The 20,657-nt window shown below is 32.6% G+C and overlaps 1 protein-coding gene and 1 long non-coding RNA gene across 3 annotated transcripts; one reads left to right on the top strand and one right to left on the bottom strand.

The window, feature by feature from the left end:
- Positions 1-2,186: 2,186 nt before the first annotated feature.
- On the bottom strand, positions 2,187-9,826 carry Fancm (FA complementation group M). The gene is made up of 13 exons (XM_018449237.1): positions 9,589-9,826; positions 9,078-9,245; positions 7,996-8,168; positions 6,981-7,070; positions 6,641-6,865; positions 6,414-6,567; positions 6,133-6,248; positions 5,938-6,057; positions 5,618-5,783; positions 5,358-5,512; positions 4,803-5,037; positions 2,596-4,682; positions 2,187-2,479 (listed from the first exon to the last, which is right to left on the bottom strand). The coding sequence occupies exons 1-13, from the start codon at positions 9,752-9,754 to the stop codon at positions 2,261-2,263; spliced, it is 4,074 nt and encodes a 1,357-aa protein (XP_018304739.1). The 5' UTR covers positions 9,755-9,826; the 3' UTR covers positions 2,187-2,260.
- Positions 9,827-17,611: 7,785 nt separating this feature from the next.
- On the top strand, positions 17,612-19,500 carry LOC108723489 (uncharacterized). 2 transcript variants are annotated; one of them, XR_001936647.1, is made up of 3 exons: positions 17,612-17,654; positions 18,186-18,363; positions 18,643-19,500. It is a non-coding gene; the product is annotated as an uncharacterized lncRNA (long non-coding RNA). The 2 variants fall into 2 exon arrangements; XR_001936648.1 differs by having other exon boundaries at positions 18,589-19,500.
- The last annotated feature ends 1,157 nt before the right edge of the window (positions 19,501-20,657 follow it).

The raw sequence follows: 20,657 nt of genomic DNA, 5'->3' as shown, positions 1-20,657 counted from the left end.
CGTATTTCTGAAAATCTAAATCTACTTCAATCTATTTCAATCCATTCTTATACTCTGAGACATGTTCTATCTTTTTGACATCTGTGTGTGTGTGTGTGTGTGTGTGTGTGTGTGTTCAACAAATCTATCACAGGTATGTGTTCATTAATATTTAATGTTCATGAATCATCACGAAGCATTAATTCCCGTACTATCTCTGGAGTAATGCTAGATACGGATATTGAACAACTGTATGGGATAAGTGGCCGTGGAAGCACCATAAATTTATTCCCGAATAAATATCTTTTTTATCATAATTTTGTCGTGTATACTTTGGAATGTGATGCTAATCAATAAAATTTATTTTAGCAATAAAACTGGATTAATTACAACTTAACAATATCAAAATGTTTATTTCATTATTTATGCAATTAATAACATTTGTCTTATCTTATGATATTGCATCGCATTACTGAACAAATATATATCGACAACTTAATATGTATGAATATAATAAATTGAATTAATATTTATGACATTTTTTCGAATTATACGAATGCACGCACGCACGCACGCACGCATGCCCGCACGTTCGCCCACACAAAATATTTAATCGTTTATGCATAATTATTTAATTTGAAAAATTTTTTACCATTCTTCTATTCGTTTAAACCTGAATATTATATAATCCACTTGAATATTACATAATCCAATCAGCGTGAAACGCTGATTTCTGCTGAACACGACTATTAATAGATACCTAATCATCATAAATCAATATGCAGTAAAAGCTTAAGCGGATATAAGCTGTAAACATGTATATTGCTATTAGAAAAAATACGGTAAAAGTATTATTAGAAGATTTTTCAATAGAACAGGCCTCATGTTGTGATAGCCAATCTGAAGCGTCAATTTTAATATTGACGCATCAGATTGGCTGTGACAGTAAGCTTGCGACCTACGATACAAACTGTGCGACTATTGTAAATGAGAGGAAATTAAGGGAGTCCAACAAGAGACATAAATGACACAGTGTAACACATTATATTCTTGTTGTTCGCCAATGTTAAACAAAAATGAAATGAACTTTGTTACAGTGTCGCTTGTTGGAAAGCTCTCCAAGTGTTTCACGTAAGAGGATTCGAGAATCCTATTGCTTATAAATTATTGCGTTGTGATCAGGATTTGAAAAAAAAACCGGGTTTAAAAAAACCAATCCAGAGGATTAAAAAAAAAACCAAGTTTTTAGAGTTTTATTGGTATTTATTTTTCTGGGTTTTATGCATTTTTATTCTTTATAGTCCACTAACGATTAGCAAGATTCGCTATTTAATATAATATAATAAATAATTATATTTTTTTATAAATTAATTTCAATTTAATTAATTAAATTAAATTAAATTTATTACTTTATATAATATATACACGCACATATATCTGTACAAGAAACATTCCATACCAAATTGACCCAATCAGTCTTTGAACCCGATCATCTTTTTATTTAATTCATTTTTTAACAAAAAATAATTCCATCACGTGTGAGTTCTTAAAATGTTCGTTACGTGTAAATTTGTTTATAAATTTGTTAAAAAAAAAAAATAAAAAAGTTTTTAATACATTTTACATTTATTAAAATTAATATTTGAAGAAAGATTAAAATAAAAATTAAAAATAAATTAAACATTTTTTAAAAATTTTCTAAAAATCGAAAGAAAACTTTGTCATGAAATTTCAAAATATGTTATTTAAAATAGATTTTTTAATGATTTTTTCAAGAAAATAGCATTTTTGAGAAATAATAATTTTGTATACTATATTTAATAAATAATTGAAGAAAAAGTCTTACATAGCTTTTAATCAAGGCAAAATTTTCAGTTTTTGTTTATTTTACGATTTATAGAACAAAAACTGTGCCAGTTCGAAATTTTTTAGTTTTGAAAAATCGAAATTTTTGAAAATTTCTCTACAAAAAAACTCGAGCTTCGACGTACCCTTGTATGTACGTCGAATCGCGCTTTGTGGCAATGATGCAATTTCGGCTCCAAACACACCGGCATTTCATCTTGGGTTTTTTAAGAGTTTTTTTTAGTGGGCCCAACCCTTATCAAACCCTATATTTGATTAAAGATAGATCCTTACACAATTTTATTACAAAAACGTCGTATAAAAATACATTTGAATTTTTAACTATTTACATTCTGTACATATGAAAATAAATTTCTCACTACATTTCATAACTTATACATCAACGCATCACAGCTGGATTATTGTTAACTTATAATCAGTCTTTCTGCACTTGTAAACGCAGCTGTTCGATTTCATCCTCGCTGCTCACAGAGCAATTTAAAATATTCATCTTTTTCTTTTTAGTACGTTTCGTATTCTTGTCAAAACAGAGACGTTTTCGTCTATTTTGTTCCAATTTCCTTTCCATTCTATCTAATAACAAATCATTATGGAGTATGCTTGGTTCTACGTCTTCCGCAATGCAAAACGAATCCTAAAATCATAATTAAATATATTTAAATAGTATTTCATTAAATTTTCATATATACAAATCGGATTGATTATTCGTGTAAATCAGAGGTAAAGTTTGTAATACGATAATATACGTACATAAAGATACGAGTTTTGAATTTGCGACGAAAACTGCGAGTAGATCTCCGTATTTAAATCAGGTGATCGTGGTTCCCTAAAATGAAAAGCGCCTGGTTTCTTTATCGGGCTCTTAACAGTTTGCAGATAATGCGCATGCATGTCGACTTGTTCCTGTGAGAATTGTGTATAGCTCACAAAATCCCCAAAATCTTCATCTGTAACGATTTCGTCCGAACTGACATCAGAGTCTACTTCAGCTTCGTCATCTATAAACTCGTTTTTGACATTGTTTTCACATTTGAGCCTACGCTTATTTTTCTTTGCGATTTTTTCATTCAAAAGAAAGATTTGCTTTGGTGTATCAGGATCAGATTTTAAAATATTTTTTTCTGCTGTATTGTTCACATATTTATCAGGTGCTTTGAAGAAATTCAAATTTATCGTACTCGAATTCTGCTGGGCTTTGTTCCGTTTCAAAGACAATTTCGAATGTCTATCATTTTTCGGTGTTGATATGCCACTTGGTTTAAGATTTTTCGAGATATTATCGAAATAACTGTCTTTCATTTTCAAGGTTTTCGGTGCATCATCAAGACAGCCATTTATAATTACTGAGTTTCTCGATGTACTAGGCATACATCTAATATCGTCCTTCAAATTTTTCGACGAGTTGCGAAAGTAACAACTTTCAAGCTCATTAAATTTCTTAGCACTGTCTTCCGTAATCATGAAGTCTTCATCAGAATCATCTAGGATCAAATCAAAATCTTGTTTAACAGTACATGATTTAGCAGCAGAATTGCAATGAGTATTTGATAATGTGATGTCTGTCCTCGAATTCAGATCGCTTTTCTCAGCTTTGATGTCGTTTTTAATATTGACTGAAATCCAGCCAGTACTGTCTTTATTAATCGATTCTTCTTTATTTACAGAAGGTCTTGATATTACCAAATTTCTTTTTACTCGTGCTATTTCGCCAATAGCTTGAGTTATAGATAACAAACTCTCTTCTGCTTTGGAATTGTATATCGATTTATTTTTACTAGAATCACATTTAATAAATTCGTTTATATCAACATCACTATTAAAATCAACATCTTGTATTTCATCAATAAAATTCGCGAACTTATCCGACTTAGCGAGTTTCATAGACGCTGATAGATTAGTTTTAACAACATTATCTTCGTTATGAAAAGTGTTAACGTTAGCTTCATACGACACATTAATTTCTTCTGCATTTTTAATGAAACTGTTTGAAAGATTTGATTCTGCACTTCGCAATGCTGTATCATCCTTATTTTCTAAATCGTCTTCTACTGAACTAAATGATTTATTTAATATGTTCTCAAATACATCCTCTTCTTTTAAATCGTTTTCGACAGAACTAAATGATTCATTCAATATATTCTCAAATATAGTAGGTCCTAGGTCTTCTAATGTATTAGTTGATAATTCAGTTCTTATGTCAGTTATAATTTCATTGTCCTCTTTCATATCAGATGTAGATACTTTATTTGAATTTATCTCTACATTTGTAATTCGTTGGTTTATATACGAAACTGATGTTTCATTCGAATCGGAACTCTCCTCAAGTATATCTTCAAATCTTATTTCATTGTTGTGAATACTCCTCTCATTTCGGATAGTGCACCAAAAATTACCATCATCGATGTTAATATAATCATTGTCATGAATAGTCTCATTTTCGTTTTTACATTGTATTGATAAATTATTTTCGTAATTTTTACATTGCGTTAAATTATCTTCCGTTAAAAAAGATAAATTAATAACTTTTACATCAGGTACTACGAAACTGAATAAATCTTCAATTGGTTTTGGTACGGGAATATAAGTCGTATCCATTTTAGAAACAGCTTCAAAAGACATTTCTTCCTCCGATTTCTTTACTGCATATAACGTCAAGAAATCGATTCCCGCACTGTCATCAGTTAACAGTTTGACATTATTAGGATTTATCGTATTATTATTTTGCATTGTTAACTGAGTAAGAATATTGCATGTCTTATCCCGGTTCTGTTCATTACATTTATCAGTAAGAAATCTCATCATCAACGACTGACTTGGATTTCCTTTTTTAGATAAGTCTGTCCAACAAATATAATCTCTTAAGAAATATCAAAAAATAAATCTGCTGTTCTGATAAATATAAAACAATTGATAACAAAAAGGAGAATTAAAAAAAATAAATTATCCATAAAACTCACTTTCTTTTTGTTTCATGTTAAACGCTTCCTTCTTTTTATTGATATTTTTCTTCCCCCTTTTACCTTTGACATTTGGCGTTTTTGGTAATGCTATAATATGCATCTTATGGCATTCCGGAGTAAACTGATTTGGTATCATTCTAGGATTATTATCGTATAAGGAGGAAAATATGTTGCTTGTGTTTAATATTTTATTATTTAAAGAGTCCCTTCTAGAAAGCGTAGACTTCAAATTCTGCAAAGTTAAATTAGATTTCAGTTAAAGTGCATATATATATATATATACATATATAATAATAAACGATTTATAAAGACCGCTTGAACTGCTGCATGAGCATCAAATTATTAAATTGCTTATCAATTTCATTTCTGATATTACTACAATAGTTCAATTGCGTTTATAAGTCCGAAAAACCAATTAGGCACGCAGTTCAAATTACTATATATGTAGTATACAAATTCACATGCAAATTATTTAAGCATCTAAGATCCAGCTTCGACTATTACAGGCTTCACGCATACATACATACAAAATATTGTAAAATCTTCAATTACCTCGTGTTCCTTCCCGTCTGTAACAAGAACAATTATATGACCATCTCGTTTACGTCCGGTTCTGCCCATTCTTTGAACCAATCTTATCGGAGAATGCTGTGATACATCAAAACATATTATAAGATCTACTTCTCCTACATCCAATCCTTCTTCACCTACATCATATATTTAAAAAATTAATACATCTTAAAATTGACAGATAGAGAGAGAAGATACAATTACAATATATAAAATGATTAATATTGCTGTTTTTTATGCACCTATACTTGTAGAAATCAGTACATTCACACGATTGCTTCGAAAATCTTCCAACGCTTTTATTTGTTGCTTTTGCTTCTGACTAGCTTGGCCAACAAACATCTGTGGCCTAATTATCGGTTTTGATTGCAAAAGCAAAATATAGACCTCATTGACTATGTCTCTGTACTAAAGATTTATGGAGCAACATATTAAATTACAATACATATTTTCTGAATATAAATTAATTACACTTTTCTATATTATAATTTACAAAAATTTTAAATGAATAGCATATGTATAGTTATATATAGATAAGTCTATAAAAATCTAATATACAAACTTCGACGAAAACTATAGCTCTTGTGTCCTTTCGATCACCATTGATACTATTAAAGTGATGTTCAAGCAACTCTTTCAGTTTGTGAAATTTATTATGTCCAAATACAATATTGGCTGGTATCTGAAATAACTATTTCTATACTATATGTATATTATATAATTTTTTAAACCATTATCAAGAGATGAATCCGCAAACCTCAGATATGTCTCCATTAGGATATAATTCCGGAAATGGTCCAAGATGAGCTTCTATGTCATGGAGTAAATCTCGTAATTGATTTTCATTGTGTATCCAAAACTTATCAGAATGAGCTGAAAGTAAAATTTCCTTAAGTCTTGCATTAATAAATGTATCTAACAAATTGTATATATATATATATATACACACACACACACACACAGACACACACACACGTGTGTGTAGCGTCTTTCATAAAATTAACTGTAATATGAATTTATAAATTATAAGTAATATACCTTCATAAAATTTGCAAAAAGCACGCAATCCATGTCTAATCATAAGTTCATAAGCATGATACATAGTTAACAATATATTCAATGTCTTCATGATTTGCCCATAATTTCCAGATTTGTTTGTCTTTGTTTTAAATTCCCTCAACAAATGGAATACCTAAATAACGCAGTAAACATTTAAAATTATGTACCAGTAAATCATAAAACATTTATAAATATAATTTAATTACCCTTCCTTTAGATATGTTTGCAGTATGACCTCGCAATACATTACATTGCATAAGAAATTTTACGTGGCGATCCATAACAGTAATATACCTCTCTTTGAATGCAGCTAATTCATTGCTAAGAGGTACCAAAATAATATCTACTTTTCTTTTATTAATATATGGTATTATATCGATTGAGTTCTCATCTCTCAATTCCAAGTGAGAGATATTTAAATTCTGTATTACCTACGCGCAATAGAACATTCATCAAAATATTAAAATTACTTATTACTCCTTAAAATCCTAATTCGAATTTCTATTAACATTAAATATTTACATATACAGCATTGAGTTTACTTACTTCATGAACATTATCTATTTTATTTCCAGGCGTAGCAGAAAGTGCTAATATCCTGAAGTACTGATTCTGCGTGGATAATATTCTGATACACTAAAAGTTATAGATTTTCTTAAAATCAGTATTCACATTCTGTTCTTATTTTAACATCATCTTAAATAATATCTTAGGCCGAAATCAGACTATGCATTGAAGATCGAAATTGAAGATTGAAAAATTGAAATTTGTGATCAATTAAAACAATAGGAGCTAAAATTCCTTATATTCCTTTACCCAAGATTAGATAAGTTAATGTTTTTTTAAACTAAATTAAGTTGAAGTTATATATATAATGGCTTATAAAATTAATAAAATTAAAAGATGAAGACACAAAAAATTAACGTAATAAAAGTTAAGTAAAGATTGAATTAACTTAAGTTAAAAAAAAGTTAATTTCGAAAAAAATTATTTTTGAGATCAGAATGTCCTAATTGTTCTTACAATGAGATTACTTTAAATAAAAATTACAATATAGATTATGTAAATTTAATTTTTTTATTCGGATATAAGTTATATATTGAAAAAATATACGTAAATATTTAAAAAATTGGTGGATGTGCAGCACTATTTTACAACAATTCTTCATCTGTCATTTCATATTTATAAAATATAATATTTAAGGCATCTGTGTGGAAATTAGTGTTTCAAATATAAGCAGGAATTGACAAAACCTAGCGAACCAATCAAAACTGGCTACTGTACGGTGCGGCTCTTATTATGGGGTCTCTAATCACAAAATCATTGTGCTTTTTTTAAATTAATTCTCTAACGTTTAAGATCTTATAGAAAAAATATTGGCATTGAGATAAAAAAAAATTTTAATTTAAGAAAAGTTAATAAATTAAAAGTAACTAAATTAAGTTAAAAATTAATGCATTTAAAATTAACTCTCTCTAAAATTAAATTAAAAGTTATTAACTTTTTAATTTTTTTTTAACTTTTAACGTTTTAACTAGTTACTACCCAATCCTGTCTTTACCTCACAATACGAATGCTTGCCCAGAGCCTTATGAGCTTCGTCCACGACAATACACTTAATTAGATGACTTGGTATGATTGATCTCTCAAGATCATTATGAAACACTTGAGGAGTAGCAAATATTATTCTCTTCTTGAGCCAAGCTATTTCACGATTCTTCTGAATTACTGCACCTATATGTTAAATAATATATTTTTATTAGATTACATGATAATATATAGTATAAAATACGTAAGTTTATGTACTATTAAAGGTGCTTTCCAGCAAAAAACACAAATGACCTAGGCTATGTTCCAAAATTCATTGCCAGTACTGAAAATCTGTAATTTACGTTATGTTTGCACTATAGTTTTTCAATATTTGCAGTTAATTTTGGAACACAACCATAGTGACACAATGAATCATTACAGTTTGTTTGCCAATGTTGAACAAAGATGAAATAGAATATAAAATAAAATATTTACTTCACCGTGTATACCATCAAAAAAGGAACTTGGTGTAAAATTTCTGATCCTAACTTCACTTGTTTTTCTAAACTAGAGAGCCTCAAAGAGAGACAGTGGTAAATTCCATCATATAAATGCTCGCGTCCAATCAGAACGGGGGTCAAGTGATCAGTTTTTTCCAATCTCTTCCATGCCTATGGAGCTTTGATACCCAGGTCCAATCAGAGATCACGTGATATAATTTGCCATTCTCTCCCTGTGAGGTTCTCTATTCTATACCTTACTCTTTTTAATTTACTTAATTAATTGCCTTAGCATTAAAAGCATGTTCATGAAGATGCTATTAACTCTATTTATGTTATTATGTCCTTGTTTTATATCTGATAAGCAATGAAGATAGAATGATACAAATGACACTAATAACATCTCCTGAAACATCCTAAAACTATCTAGTTTTTCCTTCTTTCTTCTTCCCTTCCTCTCTCTCTCTCTCTCTCTCTCTCTCTCTCTCTCTCTCTCTCTCTCTCTCTCTCGCTATTGATTTCTCTATTTATTTTTTCTCAAATAAAGCTGAAATAATCAATATATTGTGTTGCGTCTCTCGCTGGAAAGCATATCATAAATGAATGTTAAAACCTGTCAGTTCTATCATATCGACATTTGGAATCCCCATTACTTCATAGCATGCCTCAATCTGCTGGGCAACCAGAGGTTTCGTCGGTGCCAGAAATACAATCTTTCCAGATGGATACCACCTCCAAAAATTATACATCACAACAGCAGCAATAAATGTTTTTCCCAAACCTGCCACAAATTGAAGACAAAAATACTTTTTTATCTGACTGATGCATTATAGCCATTCTACAATGTGCTCTTTGTTTCCTATTTCTTGTTATTTGTCTCTGTTTGTCTCTTGCCTTTTGGCCAAAAAGGCAAGAGACAAACAGCAAGAAACAGGAAACAGAGAGCACATTGTAGAATGGCTATAAAACTTTTATCTCGGGATACAAAAAATCAGATAAGAAGCAAAAAGACAAGATCCACAAAAAATAACATGTAAAAAATAGCAAAAAAAATAAGAAACAGGAAACAAAAAACACATTGTAAAATAGGTTTAACGATAAGAAAATAAGAAATATCTCTTTACCGGTGGGTAAACAAACCATAGTATTTCGATATAAAGCAGATTGAACTATGTTATACTGGTACTGGCGAATTGGATAATTTTCCGGATATATCCAAGTATTTCCAGCTGACAGATCGAATCCTTTGGTCTCTGGAAGATGCGAAACTTGGATACTTTGCGATTCCATTTTTGAAGAATCTCGTTCAATCTACGCACTCCAGAGACAGAATCGACAGATTGGCAATCACTTTTCAACACATAATCGATATTAATTTTTTAAAGAAATGAACATGAATGTTTATCTTAGGCAGACAACATGATAATTACATGAATGCTTCCATTCCAACACAACACTTCAAAAAACTTGTGACTCACGTAACGTGGACACATTTTATGACATAGGCCTCGTTTCCACTGAGGCCTGAATGCGTCATGCCGGCTACAAACCAGCGCGATATTCGTCGCGTGCGACACGCGATATCCAATGAGCGTACAGCTTTACCGATGTTACATTCTAAAGCTATACGCTCATTGGATATCGCGTGTCGCACGCGACGAACATCGCGTTGGTCTGCAACCGGCATAAGGGTGCCGTCACATGTACACGGAATCGGAACGACGGAACGGATTTCTTACTAGAAAATTTGAGATCACTACAATTCCGTTCCGTAAGAAGTTTCTCTATCCGTCCCATGTAGCCGGAACGGAATGAAAATGGACGGAATGTCGCCTCGGTCGCAAGTTAATTTGCCTAATTTAATCGATATTTCGTTATTTTAATGCGACTAAAGCAGTAATATGCATAATTTGTGCAATTATCTTATTTATAACATTACTTTGAATACTTAAAAATACTGAATTATAAGAGTGAGATATATTATGTTACCAAAATTCCATTGCGTTCCGGCTACATGGGACGGGTAGAGAAACTTCTTACGGAACGGAATGGTATGTTCACCTCAGATGGTTGAATGTGAAATTAAAACAAATATTCAGAAACCTTTTTTTTGGAGATTACAACGATGGACGAAGAAGTAGTGTTAACTGTAATGTTAAAATTATCGCGAAATACAAGAAATATGCCAAGTTGGCGTGCTATTCTGATATTTAAGAGAGTACGAAAATTATATTTCGCTTATAATATTTTATTACAAAATAAAAAATATACAAGAAAACGAAAATTTTGGGTACGGCCAATGTTTACGCAAAGAATGAGACATCTTCAAGGCGCAAGTGACAATTTAGTCGTTGAAATGCAAACGACCGATCGTGAGAAGTTCTTCAATTACTTTAGAATGACTCCGGAATTATTTGAAGAACTGCTGTCATTAGTTGGACCACTTATTGAGAAGCAAGAATTATGCCGAGTTCCAATTTCATCTCGTACAAGATTGCAACTGGTTTTACGCTGGTTGGCATCTGGTGATAGTATGGCATCTCTTTCATATGCATTTCGTATTGGAGCAAATACAGCTTCTAAAATCATAATCGATGTAACATTCCGTTGATTCCGTTGTACCGTTCCGGCCATAGTTCCGATGGTTCCGATACAGCAGAGAAACTTCTTACGGAACAAAATGCTAGTGAACTTATTTCTAGTAAGAAATCCGTTCCGTCGTTCCGATTCCGTGTACATGTGACGGCACCCTAAGGGTGAAATCAAAGAGGATAAAGGTAAATTTTCACGAGCTGCTCAAACCAGCTGTTTCAGTGACAAAAGGATCACGTGATCAAAATGGACGCTTGATATTCGTCAATTTTGACCACGTGATCCTATTTGTCGCTGAAACAGCCTGTTTAAGCAGTTCGTGAAAATTTATCTTATATCGTTTTCGATTGGGGTGTACTGGCTGCACTCAGACCGGAATCCATAGTCCGGTCTTACCTCGGATCTACAATAGAATTTTAAGTTTTACGCTATAAGAAATAAACGAGTCGATTATTCTCCTCGAATTCAACTGTAAAATAAAAATAAACAGTATAACTTCTTAAATAAAAAAATATTACATTTACACGTCCGCATTTTACGGCTTCATAGGATACAAGGAGCATGTAAGCGCGCAAGGCAATTGCAGTTCGACGTCAAACTAAAATAAACGTGCCATAACTTACCTTTAATTTATAAATAGTGATTAATTTGTTTGACAACAATTTTGAAATTAGAAGTGCACAATGAATTTTTGATATATGTTATTAGTGCAAATACAACAATGATCTATTTTCTGACGTGCACTAGACTGCACTAGAACTGCATTAGAACTCTCTTTTCATGTAGTTGCGGATTACGTGAGAAATATCTGCCGTACATACGCAATCTCTAGATGCTTTTGTGGACATCCGGTGTGGATTACGGATTGTGGACTGTATGTGACGGCACCCTTAACCCTGGATCTACAATAGGGTTTTAAGCCTTAAGCCATAAGAAATGGGCGAATCACAATCGATTATTCCCCTCGAATTCGACTATAAGTCCGGATCTACAATAAGTGTTTTAAGCCTTAAGTCGTAAGAAATTGACCAATTACAGTCGAATTCGAGGAGAATAATCGATTATGATTCGTCCATTTCTTATGGCTTAAGGCTTAAAATTCTATTGTAGATCCGGGGTAATTGGTCAGTTTCTTACGGCTGAAGTCTTAAAACACCTATTGTAGATCCGGACTAAGGGCCACTGTCACCAAGCTCAGTTAACTTAACTGGGCCATCGGAATTGACCAATCTGTCAATTCTTCAAACAAAATGACAAATGCGATTGGTCAATTCCGATGAACTAACTGGCCTAGTTAGATCAACTGAGCTTAGTGACAGTGGCCCTAAGGGCTATGGCACACAAAAAAACTTAAGCAGTAAAATGTAAGCAGTAAGCGAATTGACCAATCACGTAGAGTCCATAAGGCCATAACATAAGCAGTAGCGAATCCATGTTGATTTCCTTACTGCTTACGTCTTACTGCCTTAAGTTTTTTGTGTGCCAGGGCCCTACAGCCCATGGCACATACAAAAACGTAAGCCGTAATACGTAAGCAGTAAAGAAATCGTAAGATTGGATTCGCTACTGACCTTACGGTCTCTATCGTGATTGACCAATTCGCTTACTGATTATGTCTTACGGCCTTACGTTTTTGTATGTGCCATGGGCTTAAGATGCTAATACGGCTCTCTGGGCCGTGGTTCAAGCACTAAGACCATCTCGAATCTTGAGCAATGTCTATGGATTCCGTACTTAGTGTCAAGAGCGTGTTCGATTGGCAGTGCCAATGGCTACGTTTACACCGTGCGCTTAGTCCGCGACCTATACGATAGGTATCTTTGATTAATATACAGGATAAACAAGGATGTCTATTGTATAGGCCGCGGCCTAAATGCACGGTGTAAACGTAGCCAATGCGCACTTGGCTAGTGTCACGTGTTCATTTGACCGCACGATTTGATACACTTGCGTAATGTGCACTGATTGCGCACTAGAAACACTATAATAAGAGACTGTCATAAGTTCTAGTTGGATAGAAAATGGCGTTCACAGGACGATAAGTCATAGGACGCGTTCGCAACTAGGACGAAAAGCAGAAAAAGTAGGAAAGCAGAAGCCAATCAGAATTCGGGCTATACTATCATCTATTACCAGCATGACTTTTGATTGGCTTCTGCCATTCCATATCCAGCCAATAAAAAATTAGTCCATTTATGCCAGTCTCTTATTTAGTGTCTCTACAATTATCCTTGTTTAATATTTAATAAATAAAGATGAAACAACGCTTAAAGCGTTATGATCGCCAAAGTGAATATAGCCTAGAGTACACATACATATTCGTCGCTATTTTGGCTGTGTTCCAAATTTACTGCCAGCACAGAAAATGTTACAGTTTACGTTACGTGCACTATAGATTTTCAGTACTGGCAGTCAATTTTGGAACACAGCCTTTGAGAGCACTTCTGCTAAATGTCCAGACTCTCTACTTCTAGGGACTCTAGAAAAGTGTGAGAAATGTTTCCGACAAATTAAGACGTAATACGCTCTTACAGGAACAAAACTAAACTTTTATTTTGCGTATCATTAGGTGCGTTCAGCGAATACAACGGTTGTGCAACTGTTGGCAGAATGGTCACTGAACGTAGAGACCCTCTAATCAGAGTTTGGACACCTGAAGTCTGCCATTATTCATCGAAATTATACGAGAGAGAAAAATCATTCTATCTCACTCTAGTGACGCTGTAAAGCCGGAATCAGACTATGCATTGAAGATTGAGGTTGAAGATTGAAATTTGACCAATAAGGACAAAGAAATTTTAGCTCCTTTCGTTTCGATTGATCAAATTTGAATTTTTCAATCTTCAATCTCAATCTTCAATGCGTAGTCTGATTCCGGCCTAAGTAACTCTGTAAACTTTATAGTTTCTGACGAACGACATTTCGGCATTGTTTCATCATTGTGATTTGAGTCTTGTGTGATCTTGTGTGGCTGCTCGAACGTGTTTTTTTGCAATTATTCTTTCTTCTGGAAAAAAAATGGTTTGGTACTCAGTTCCCTTCTGCAATAATTCCTCTGAAAAGGGATATAGTATGAAAGTTCTCCCAAAAAATTCTCGATTTAAATGTTATAACGCAAATATATTACTTTTTGTGAACTTATCAACAGTTTTTTTAAAATTAGAAAGCATTTATAGGCATTACAGCCTTTATTTTTACATGATGCCTAATGTAAATTTACAAAACTTTTTGTTTGAAAAATTTGATGCTATTCCAGTAGATCACATTTCAAATTGTCACCATTTGCGTACAAAATTGTATACAAAATTTTTGCTACGCTAAGATTAAAATTTAAAAAACGTAGCAGCATTTAATCGTAAATATTATGAATCGATGACCATGCATCATGCATTTAAGTAAAAATGTGATGTATTTTCATTATGCATTTAAGTAAAGGAATAATTCTTTTTATTATGCGTTAAAGGAATAATACATACATGTAAAAGTTATTATAGAAAATATTTAATAATGTTAACATAAGTTAAATAATAATAAAAATAAAAATTTTAATTGATTCTACTTTAATTTTTACGAATTTATTAATTTTTACAAATTTGGATTTAAAGAAATTTGCGGGAATGGATGATAAATGTCGGACCAATCACAAACCGGGGAGAAGGTGACCAGACTCTTATTAGAGGGTCTCTATAGCTGCGTTCAGCAGACTCAACAGTTTTGCAACCGTTTTATGATTGTCTGCTGAGATAGGACCATTCTTCTAGATCTAAAAGTATGATCCAATTAACGCTAAGGAAACTTCCAACAGTTGCAAAACAAACGTTCTGCTGAACGCAGCCTATGTAACAGTAGAAACTAGGCCAATCAGATGCAAGAGCTCGCTGAGCGCTCAGTGAGCGGTCGTGTTTCTGGATGCACCCTATATATTTGCACCATGGGATTGCGTCAATTGCGTGACTAACAGATTTCCTAACCTCGACAGTCGTTAACTTTAACGCTTAATGTCACGGTTCGTGGGGCAGAGTGTACTTTTGAGAGAAAAGGCCATGGCACACACATTCCGTAACAGTAACCATAAGACGTACCGTAAGAATCAGCCAATTAGAATTAAGAGTTCAAAAGAATTCTCTACTGTGATTGGCTGATTCTTACGGTACGTCTTATGGATACTGGTACGGAAGGTGTGTGCCATGGCCTTGATGCTTATTTTTGCCAGATTCTGTCGTTTCATGCACAAACGCGTCGAATAAGCCTAATTTTATTGACTTTTGAGGTGCTGTAGCTAAACTGTATAATTACCTTATTATAGAATACATTAATATAGTCATATAACTATATTGGTATAGTTGCCATATGAATACTTAGAATGGGATTTTCAATCTTTAACATAAAAATAAACAATAAATTCGTAACTAATGAGAATCAGCGCAAAAGGAAGTGCGCACTATTAAATTGTAAAAAATTACTTCATATTGCTCCATTACATAATATCTTTATTTTGAATGCTTGAACTTTCGGCTCTTTTTGGAGTCCTCTTCAGCAATATTACATGTAATCCTAATCAATATTTGTGTTGAACAATCCGTCGAGTCAATTTCAGTTTTCCTTATATATATATATATATGGAATTCATAACTCAATTCAATGCGAAAGAAAATCAGTTCACCTCAAGTGGAAAGCCCATCATGTCATGAAGCTTTGGCAAATTTATAAATTCTTAAATTGTTGACTTACAAAATATTAATGTGTTAAACAGATTTGGACTGTATTGTCCAGAGTGTCAATTATTGTTTATTTTTATGATAGTTGCCATAACAATACATCTGTTACAAACCCTTGCCATGCTTAAAAATTCACTCAAAATCCATATATAGGAGATTTTATATCAAACTTATGTTCTTACGCTTTTGTGACCTGGTTTTTCCAGCCCTGATAGCAAAGCCTGCTAGACATGTTATGCCAGCACATTGGTAGTAGAAACCGAACAAATCCATAGTCAAATGTGGACACAAATGATTATGGTTTTGTAGTCAAAATCTGATTGAATTTACTGCCAATTTGTTTTCAAATTGCTAATATTTTGCTATTTGGAAGATTAATGGACTTTACGTAATACCACCCTGATACTCTACCAAATAATTTTGCTTGACATTTTTTTGGTATTTTTGGTCACTTTTTATAAATAATTTTTTTTAATATTTGAATCATGTACTCGTCTCTGAAAATCATTTGTAAAAACATTTTGTCAGAGAAATAACGGTGAAAATAAATATGAAAAGTCATTTCTTAAACTAAAAAAAAAAAATATATATAGATTGCTAGGAAAGTTTTATATGCCATATTTATTAGTAAGAACGGATAATAAGTATTTGTAGCCTTAGATATTTTTTCACCAATACTGTGTACAAGATTATGGGCTTATCCTTTCTTTACTTTTTTACATTCTATCTAAGACTGCGGTCAAAGTCTTACAAATGCTTTGAAGCGTTTGATTGATCAATTAGAAAAAAGAATTTTACAAATTGACCAATCAAAAATTGCTTTAAAGCATTTGTAGCATTGCGTTGATCATACCCTAAATCTAATGGTTATAAATATCTATTATTTTTCCAAAAAAGTTTAAACTCATTTGAAATCATTAATATTTTAGAATAATATATTTATTCTAGAATAATACGTTTATTAATGTCACCAAAAAATGTTATAAAAAATTTTATATAAGATTATTGTACAAGATTTATCGTACTAAATTGGTAAATACCCAATCTAAATGAAGTTGTTTCTTATGTAAAAAAAACTGTCAGCTTTCTAAAAAAAATATTTATTTTAATGTAAATGTCTAGGTTCGTAAAGAAAAACATTTTTTTTAAAATTCATGATTTTCACTGATTTTATGAAATTTAAATCAATCGAGACTATTTTTATTGAGCAGATAATTTTTTACATAAGAAGTTACTTTCATATTTCTTTTTGTATTTACCATGGGGTAAAAAACTCCGATAAAATAGATGTTTTTCAAAATATCGAAGAATTAAAATTAATACTACGGCTAAACGATTCGCTTTAAAGAAAAAAAAATACAGGTCGTTATCTTGTCCTAAAAAACACTTTCGCGAGATATAAATAAATATCAGAGATTGTAGGGCGAGATGTCGTGTCGGTTTTCGAAAGAATCATCCATATATGTGAGTGTGCGTGTGTGCGTGCGTACGCGTGTTGTGTAATATACAGGTCGTCTTAGAAATAAGTAGCCAAACTTTAGTATCGTATTCTACAATCTACTGCCCATAAGGATGGAAAAATGTCATATAAATATAGGTCCGGAAACTCTTCCTTTTTGAGATATAAATACTTTTGTTTATCCCAAAAGTTAACGTGAACAGATATCATACGAAGTAAATGTGGTAAAGTGATACTGTCGAAGGCAGCTTATCGTAGTAAATTAGTTTTTATCTAAACGTTGCATGTGATTAAGATAGTGTTGATAACAAGATAATTTATTCAAATATTGAGGCAGCAGATATTCGTTTCATATACATGTATATATGGATGAGCTAACGGAAATTTCAGAGAAGCTCAGCATCTGATCGTGAAACACAAGGTAGTCATTTTCAGCAATTTCTTCAAGTAAATTACAAACCTTTAAAATTCTCTCGTAAACAAAGTATTTATATTTCAAAAAGGAAGAATTTCCGGGCCTATGTTTATAGCTTTTTCATTCTTAGGGTCAGTAGAATACGATATCAAAGTTTGGCCATCTCTGGGACACCCTGTATATATTATGCATTAATAATATATCTGACTAAAAGAATAATCTAAAATCGGTAGTAATAACAAAAATATGATTTGCTACTAAAATTAGAAATTAAGCACTTTTACAATATTTTCTGGAATTAATCAATTTATAATTAAAAATTGCAAAAATATTTTTTAAATACAATAGGAGAGTAATTTATACGTCAAAGAACTATGGATGCTTGTTTAAACCATTTATTATACGCTTAGTGATTAAACAATATTTCAGACGACGTAATTACATAGATATTACTGCTTAAAGTTATTTGAAATTGTACGTCAAACGATCGATTCCTTTTCAAAGTCAGTCATTGTAAAACGTGTTCTTTACTATTAGGGAAAAGCCTATTGAACGGATTTTTGTACATCAGCGAGATCTCTTCATTCAACGACAATGAGTGATGCGTTTGTTGAGTACGATTCACAGTACGAGGGATTATTTCCATCGAAAATACACGTGATACATAGCCACTAGGGACGCCTATTGCTGGATAATGAATTAATGGAGGACAGAGGTAAATGAAACAAGTATTTAAACCCGCAGCACTGTCGGACACGTCGCCTGTTTTCATTTTTAGCTCGTAGGTAGACAAATTTCATTGACCATAAATTTCTCTTTCGTAATTTTTTGCGGTATATTTAATAATTATTCGTCTAATTGAACCAATCATTCAAAAAGAGTATTAAGTTATAAAATAAACCTTTCATGAAACGAAAAACGTCGGTTTATTTTTATCTAGTAACACGATAGATCCGCTAGATCGAAATGATATAACGCGGATTTCGTTTCTCAGCAAAACGTCAAAAAAGTATCAATCATCACAAGCGGACAGCAGCATGATCGCCACTTTTATTTCACGAGACAAGTCTAGTAGATCAAAGCGATCTAGTGCGAATTTTGTGTTCCTCGGTAAAACGCAGAAAAAAGTAGCAATCATCAAAAACGGACAACAGAGCATGATCGTATCAACTCACTGCTTCGACAGCGAATAAATCCAACGCGACATATTTTTCACAATATTTCACCGCTGAAATTGCAAAAAAAGCGGAAGGAACAAACGCCAGGTCAGAGGAAGGAAAAACAATGGAAACGCGTTTCATGGAAATCACAGAAACTAGAACATCGTGCGTAGAACTGATACGCAACTGGACAAGTCTCACTAGGAAGTCGTATTTTTCCCTCTTTTTTTTTATGGGCGTATTTATTAATATAAAATCTGTCTATATCACCTGTTTCTATTCCCAACGCGTTGCCCCAAGGTTAAATGCGAACAGCGCGCTGCATGCATGACGATGCCCCGAAATCTGCTGGGAAATGTTCCTTGTGCAACTTGTAGCCGGAAATACGATCTCTCGCGAATGTTGGGTATAACTAATTTCGACGTTATAAACAAGGTCAGTAGTGCAGCGACGGAGGATAATATCGTTAGGCTGTGCTGCATCACACCAGGATTATCGCGATTAATTATGTGCGCCGGTTACGTAGACCGAATATACAAGATTATTCTCTACGAGAGTCGCTTACATTCGGTTGTGGCTTGAATTTGCTGAAATCGAGTCCGACCAAGGGGGAATTGCAGCGTTATTGAAGATACGCTTAATGTATACGCACTCTGAATTTCGGATAGATCAATTAATTAATCATTATACTCTTAGTGATTGAAATAGAAACTTGTATAATAAATTTTTTAACAATATCGGAAAATCATTTTTTTATATCATATAATTTACATATACACTCATTGATTTCATAATTTTCTGCAGCTTTATAAGATTCTATATTAGATCTGTCTTTTCTCATTTTGCCTTGATATTATTTTATCTTAAAGATACTTAAATTGCAATTTGCAATAAAAAAAATGGTGCTTGGAAAATGATTTCTACGTGAAATGCAAATGCATAAAATACATATATTAATTATACTGATAATAACCAAAGAAACATATATACGGAGTCCGAAATTTACTACTATCCGTTACATTCTTGACAATAAACGTATCCTCTAAAACACGCAACGCCAAGAAAGTTAGTAAAGTCAGTTAATTAATTCTTTTTCTTCAACGATAGTCGGCTTAAGTTCGTTCGCGTTGTGCTAACTTCCGGGTGGATGCTGTGCATTAAATCCGGTGATTCCAGCAGTCTGCAGTTAACGTCAACTTTAGAACGAACTTTCGAAAACACGCAATATATACTTTGCAACTTTGTCGGCTCTTCTGGTTTGTTCGCGCGACCTTTCGTCTTTACAATTTCTCATTACTTGCATCGACGGCAGTGTGATGAGGATGATATAATCAAGATTATCAAGTTGTAAACTCCGTAATTTGTCAGTGTCAGTGTCTCACGCGCAGGGTTATCGCCATTGCTTGCACTTTCGATTGAAGGTGCACGTATACAAGGTTAGCGGTTTCAGGTTCGCATAAGATTGTATCATGGAAAATTATGCGAAATAATAGCGCAGCGGTTTGAAAATGACGTTGTCAATCATGACACCCGTAGACCAATTAAGTAGTTATTGATTTGGGGAAATCACACGCACTGTACTCTTCCACATAGCATCAGTCATATTATTAAGGGGATGTTGGAGTGACGAAATTATCGATACATTATAGGCGCATAGACCTTCGAATTGACTGAACGGAATCAAAAATTCTTTTACAGGATTGAAGTACACAAAATTAGAGGAAGTGAAACAGTGGACTTTATATTAAAATCGAAAAAAAGGGTAACTCATATTTTTCAACTCATAGAACTATCACCTGATGTAGACGTTTCCTTACTTAATTAATAGAAAAGTTCTATAACTCTCGCA

Source organism: Mycetomoellerius zeteki, unplaced genomic scaffold, assembly GCF_001594055.1.
Source record: "Mycetomoellerius zeteki isolate Tzet28-1 unplaced genomic scaffold, Tzet1.0 scaffold241, whole genome shotgun sequence".
Taxonomy (NCBI): domain Eukaryota; kingdom Metazoa; phylum Arthropoda; class Insecta; order Hymenoptera; family Formicidae; genus Mycetomoellerius; species Mycetomoellerius zeteki.
This window is presented reverse-complemented; position numbering and strand designations above follow the sequence as displayed.

Excerpts from the sequence above, each read along its gene's own strand:
- Fancm (XM_018449237.1), bottom strand. The coding sequence starts at position 9,754 with ATGGAATCGCAAAGTATCCAAGTTTCGCATCTTCCAGAGACCAAAGGA. Across the intron at positions 6,249-6,413 it reads TTTTTGCAAATTTTATGAAG|CTCATTCTGATAAGTTTTGG; the intron begins GTATATTACTTA and ends TTTTACTTTCAG. Across the intron at positions 5,038-5,357 it reads CAGACGGGAAGGAACACGAG|AATTTGAAGTCTACGCTTTC; the intron begins GTAATTGAAGAT and ends TTAACTTTGCAG.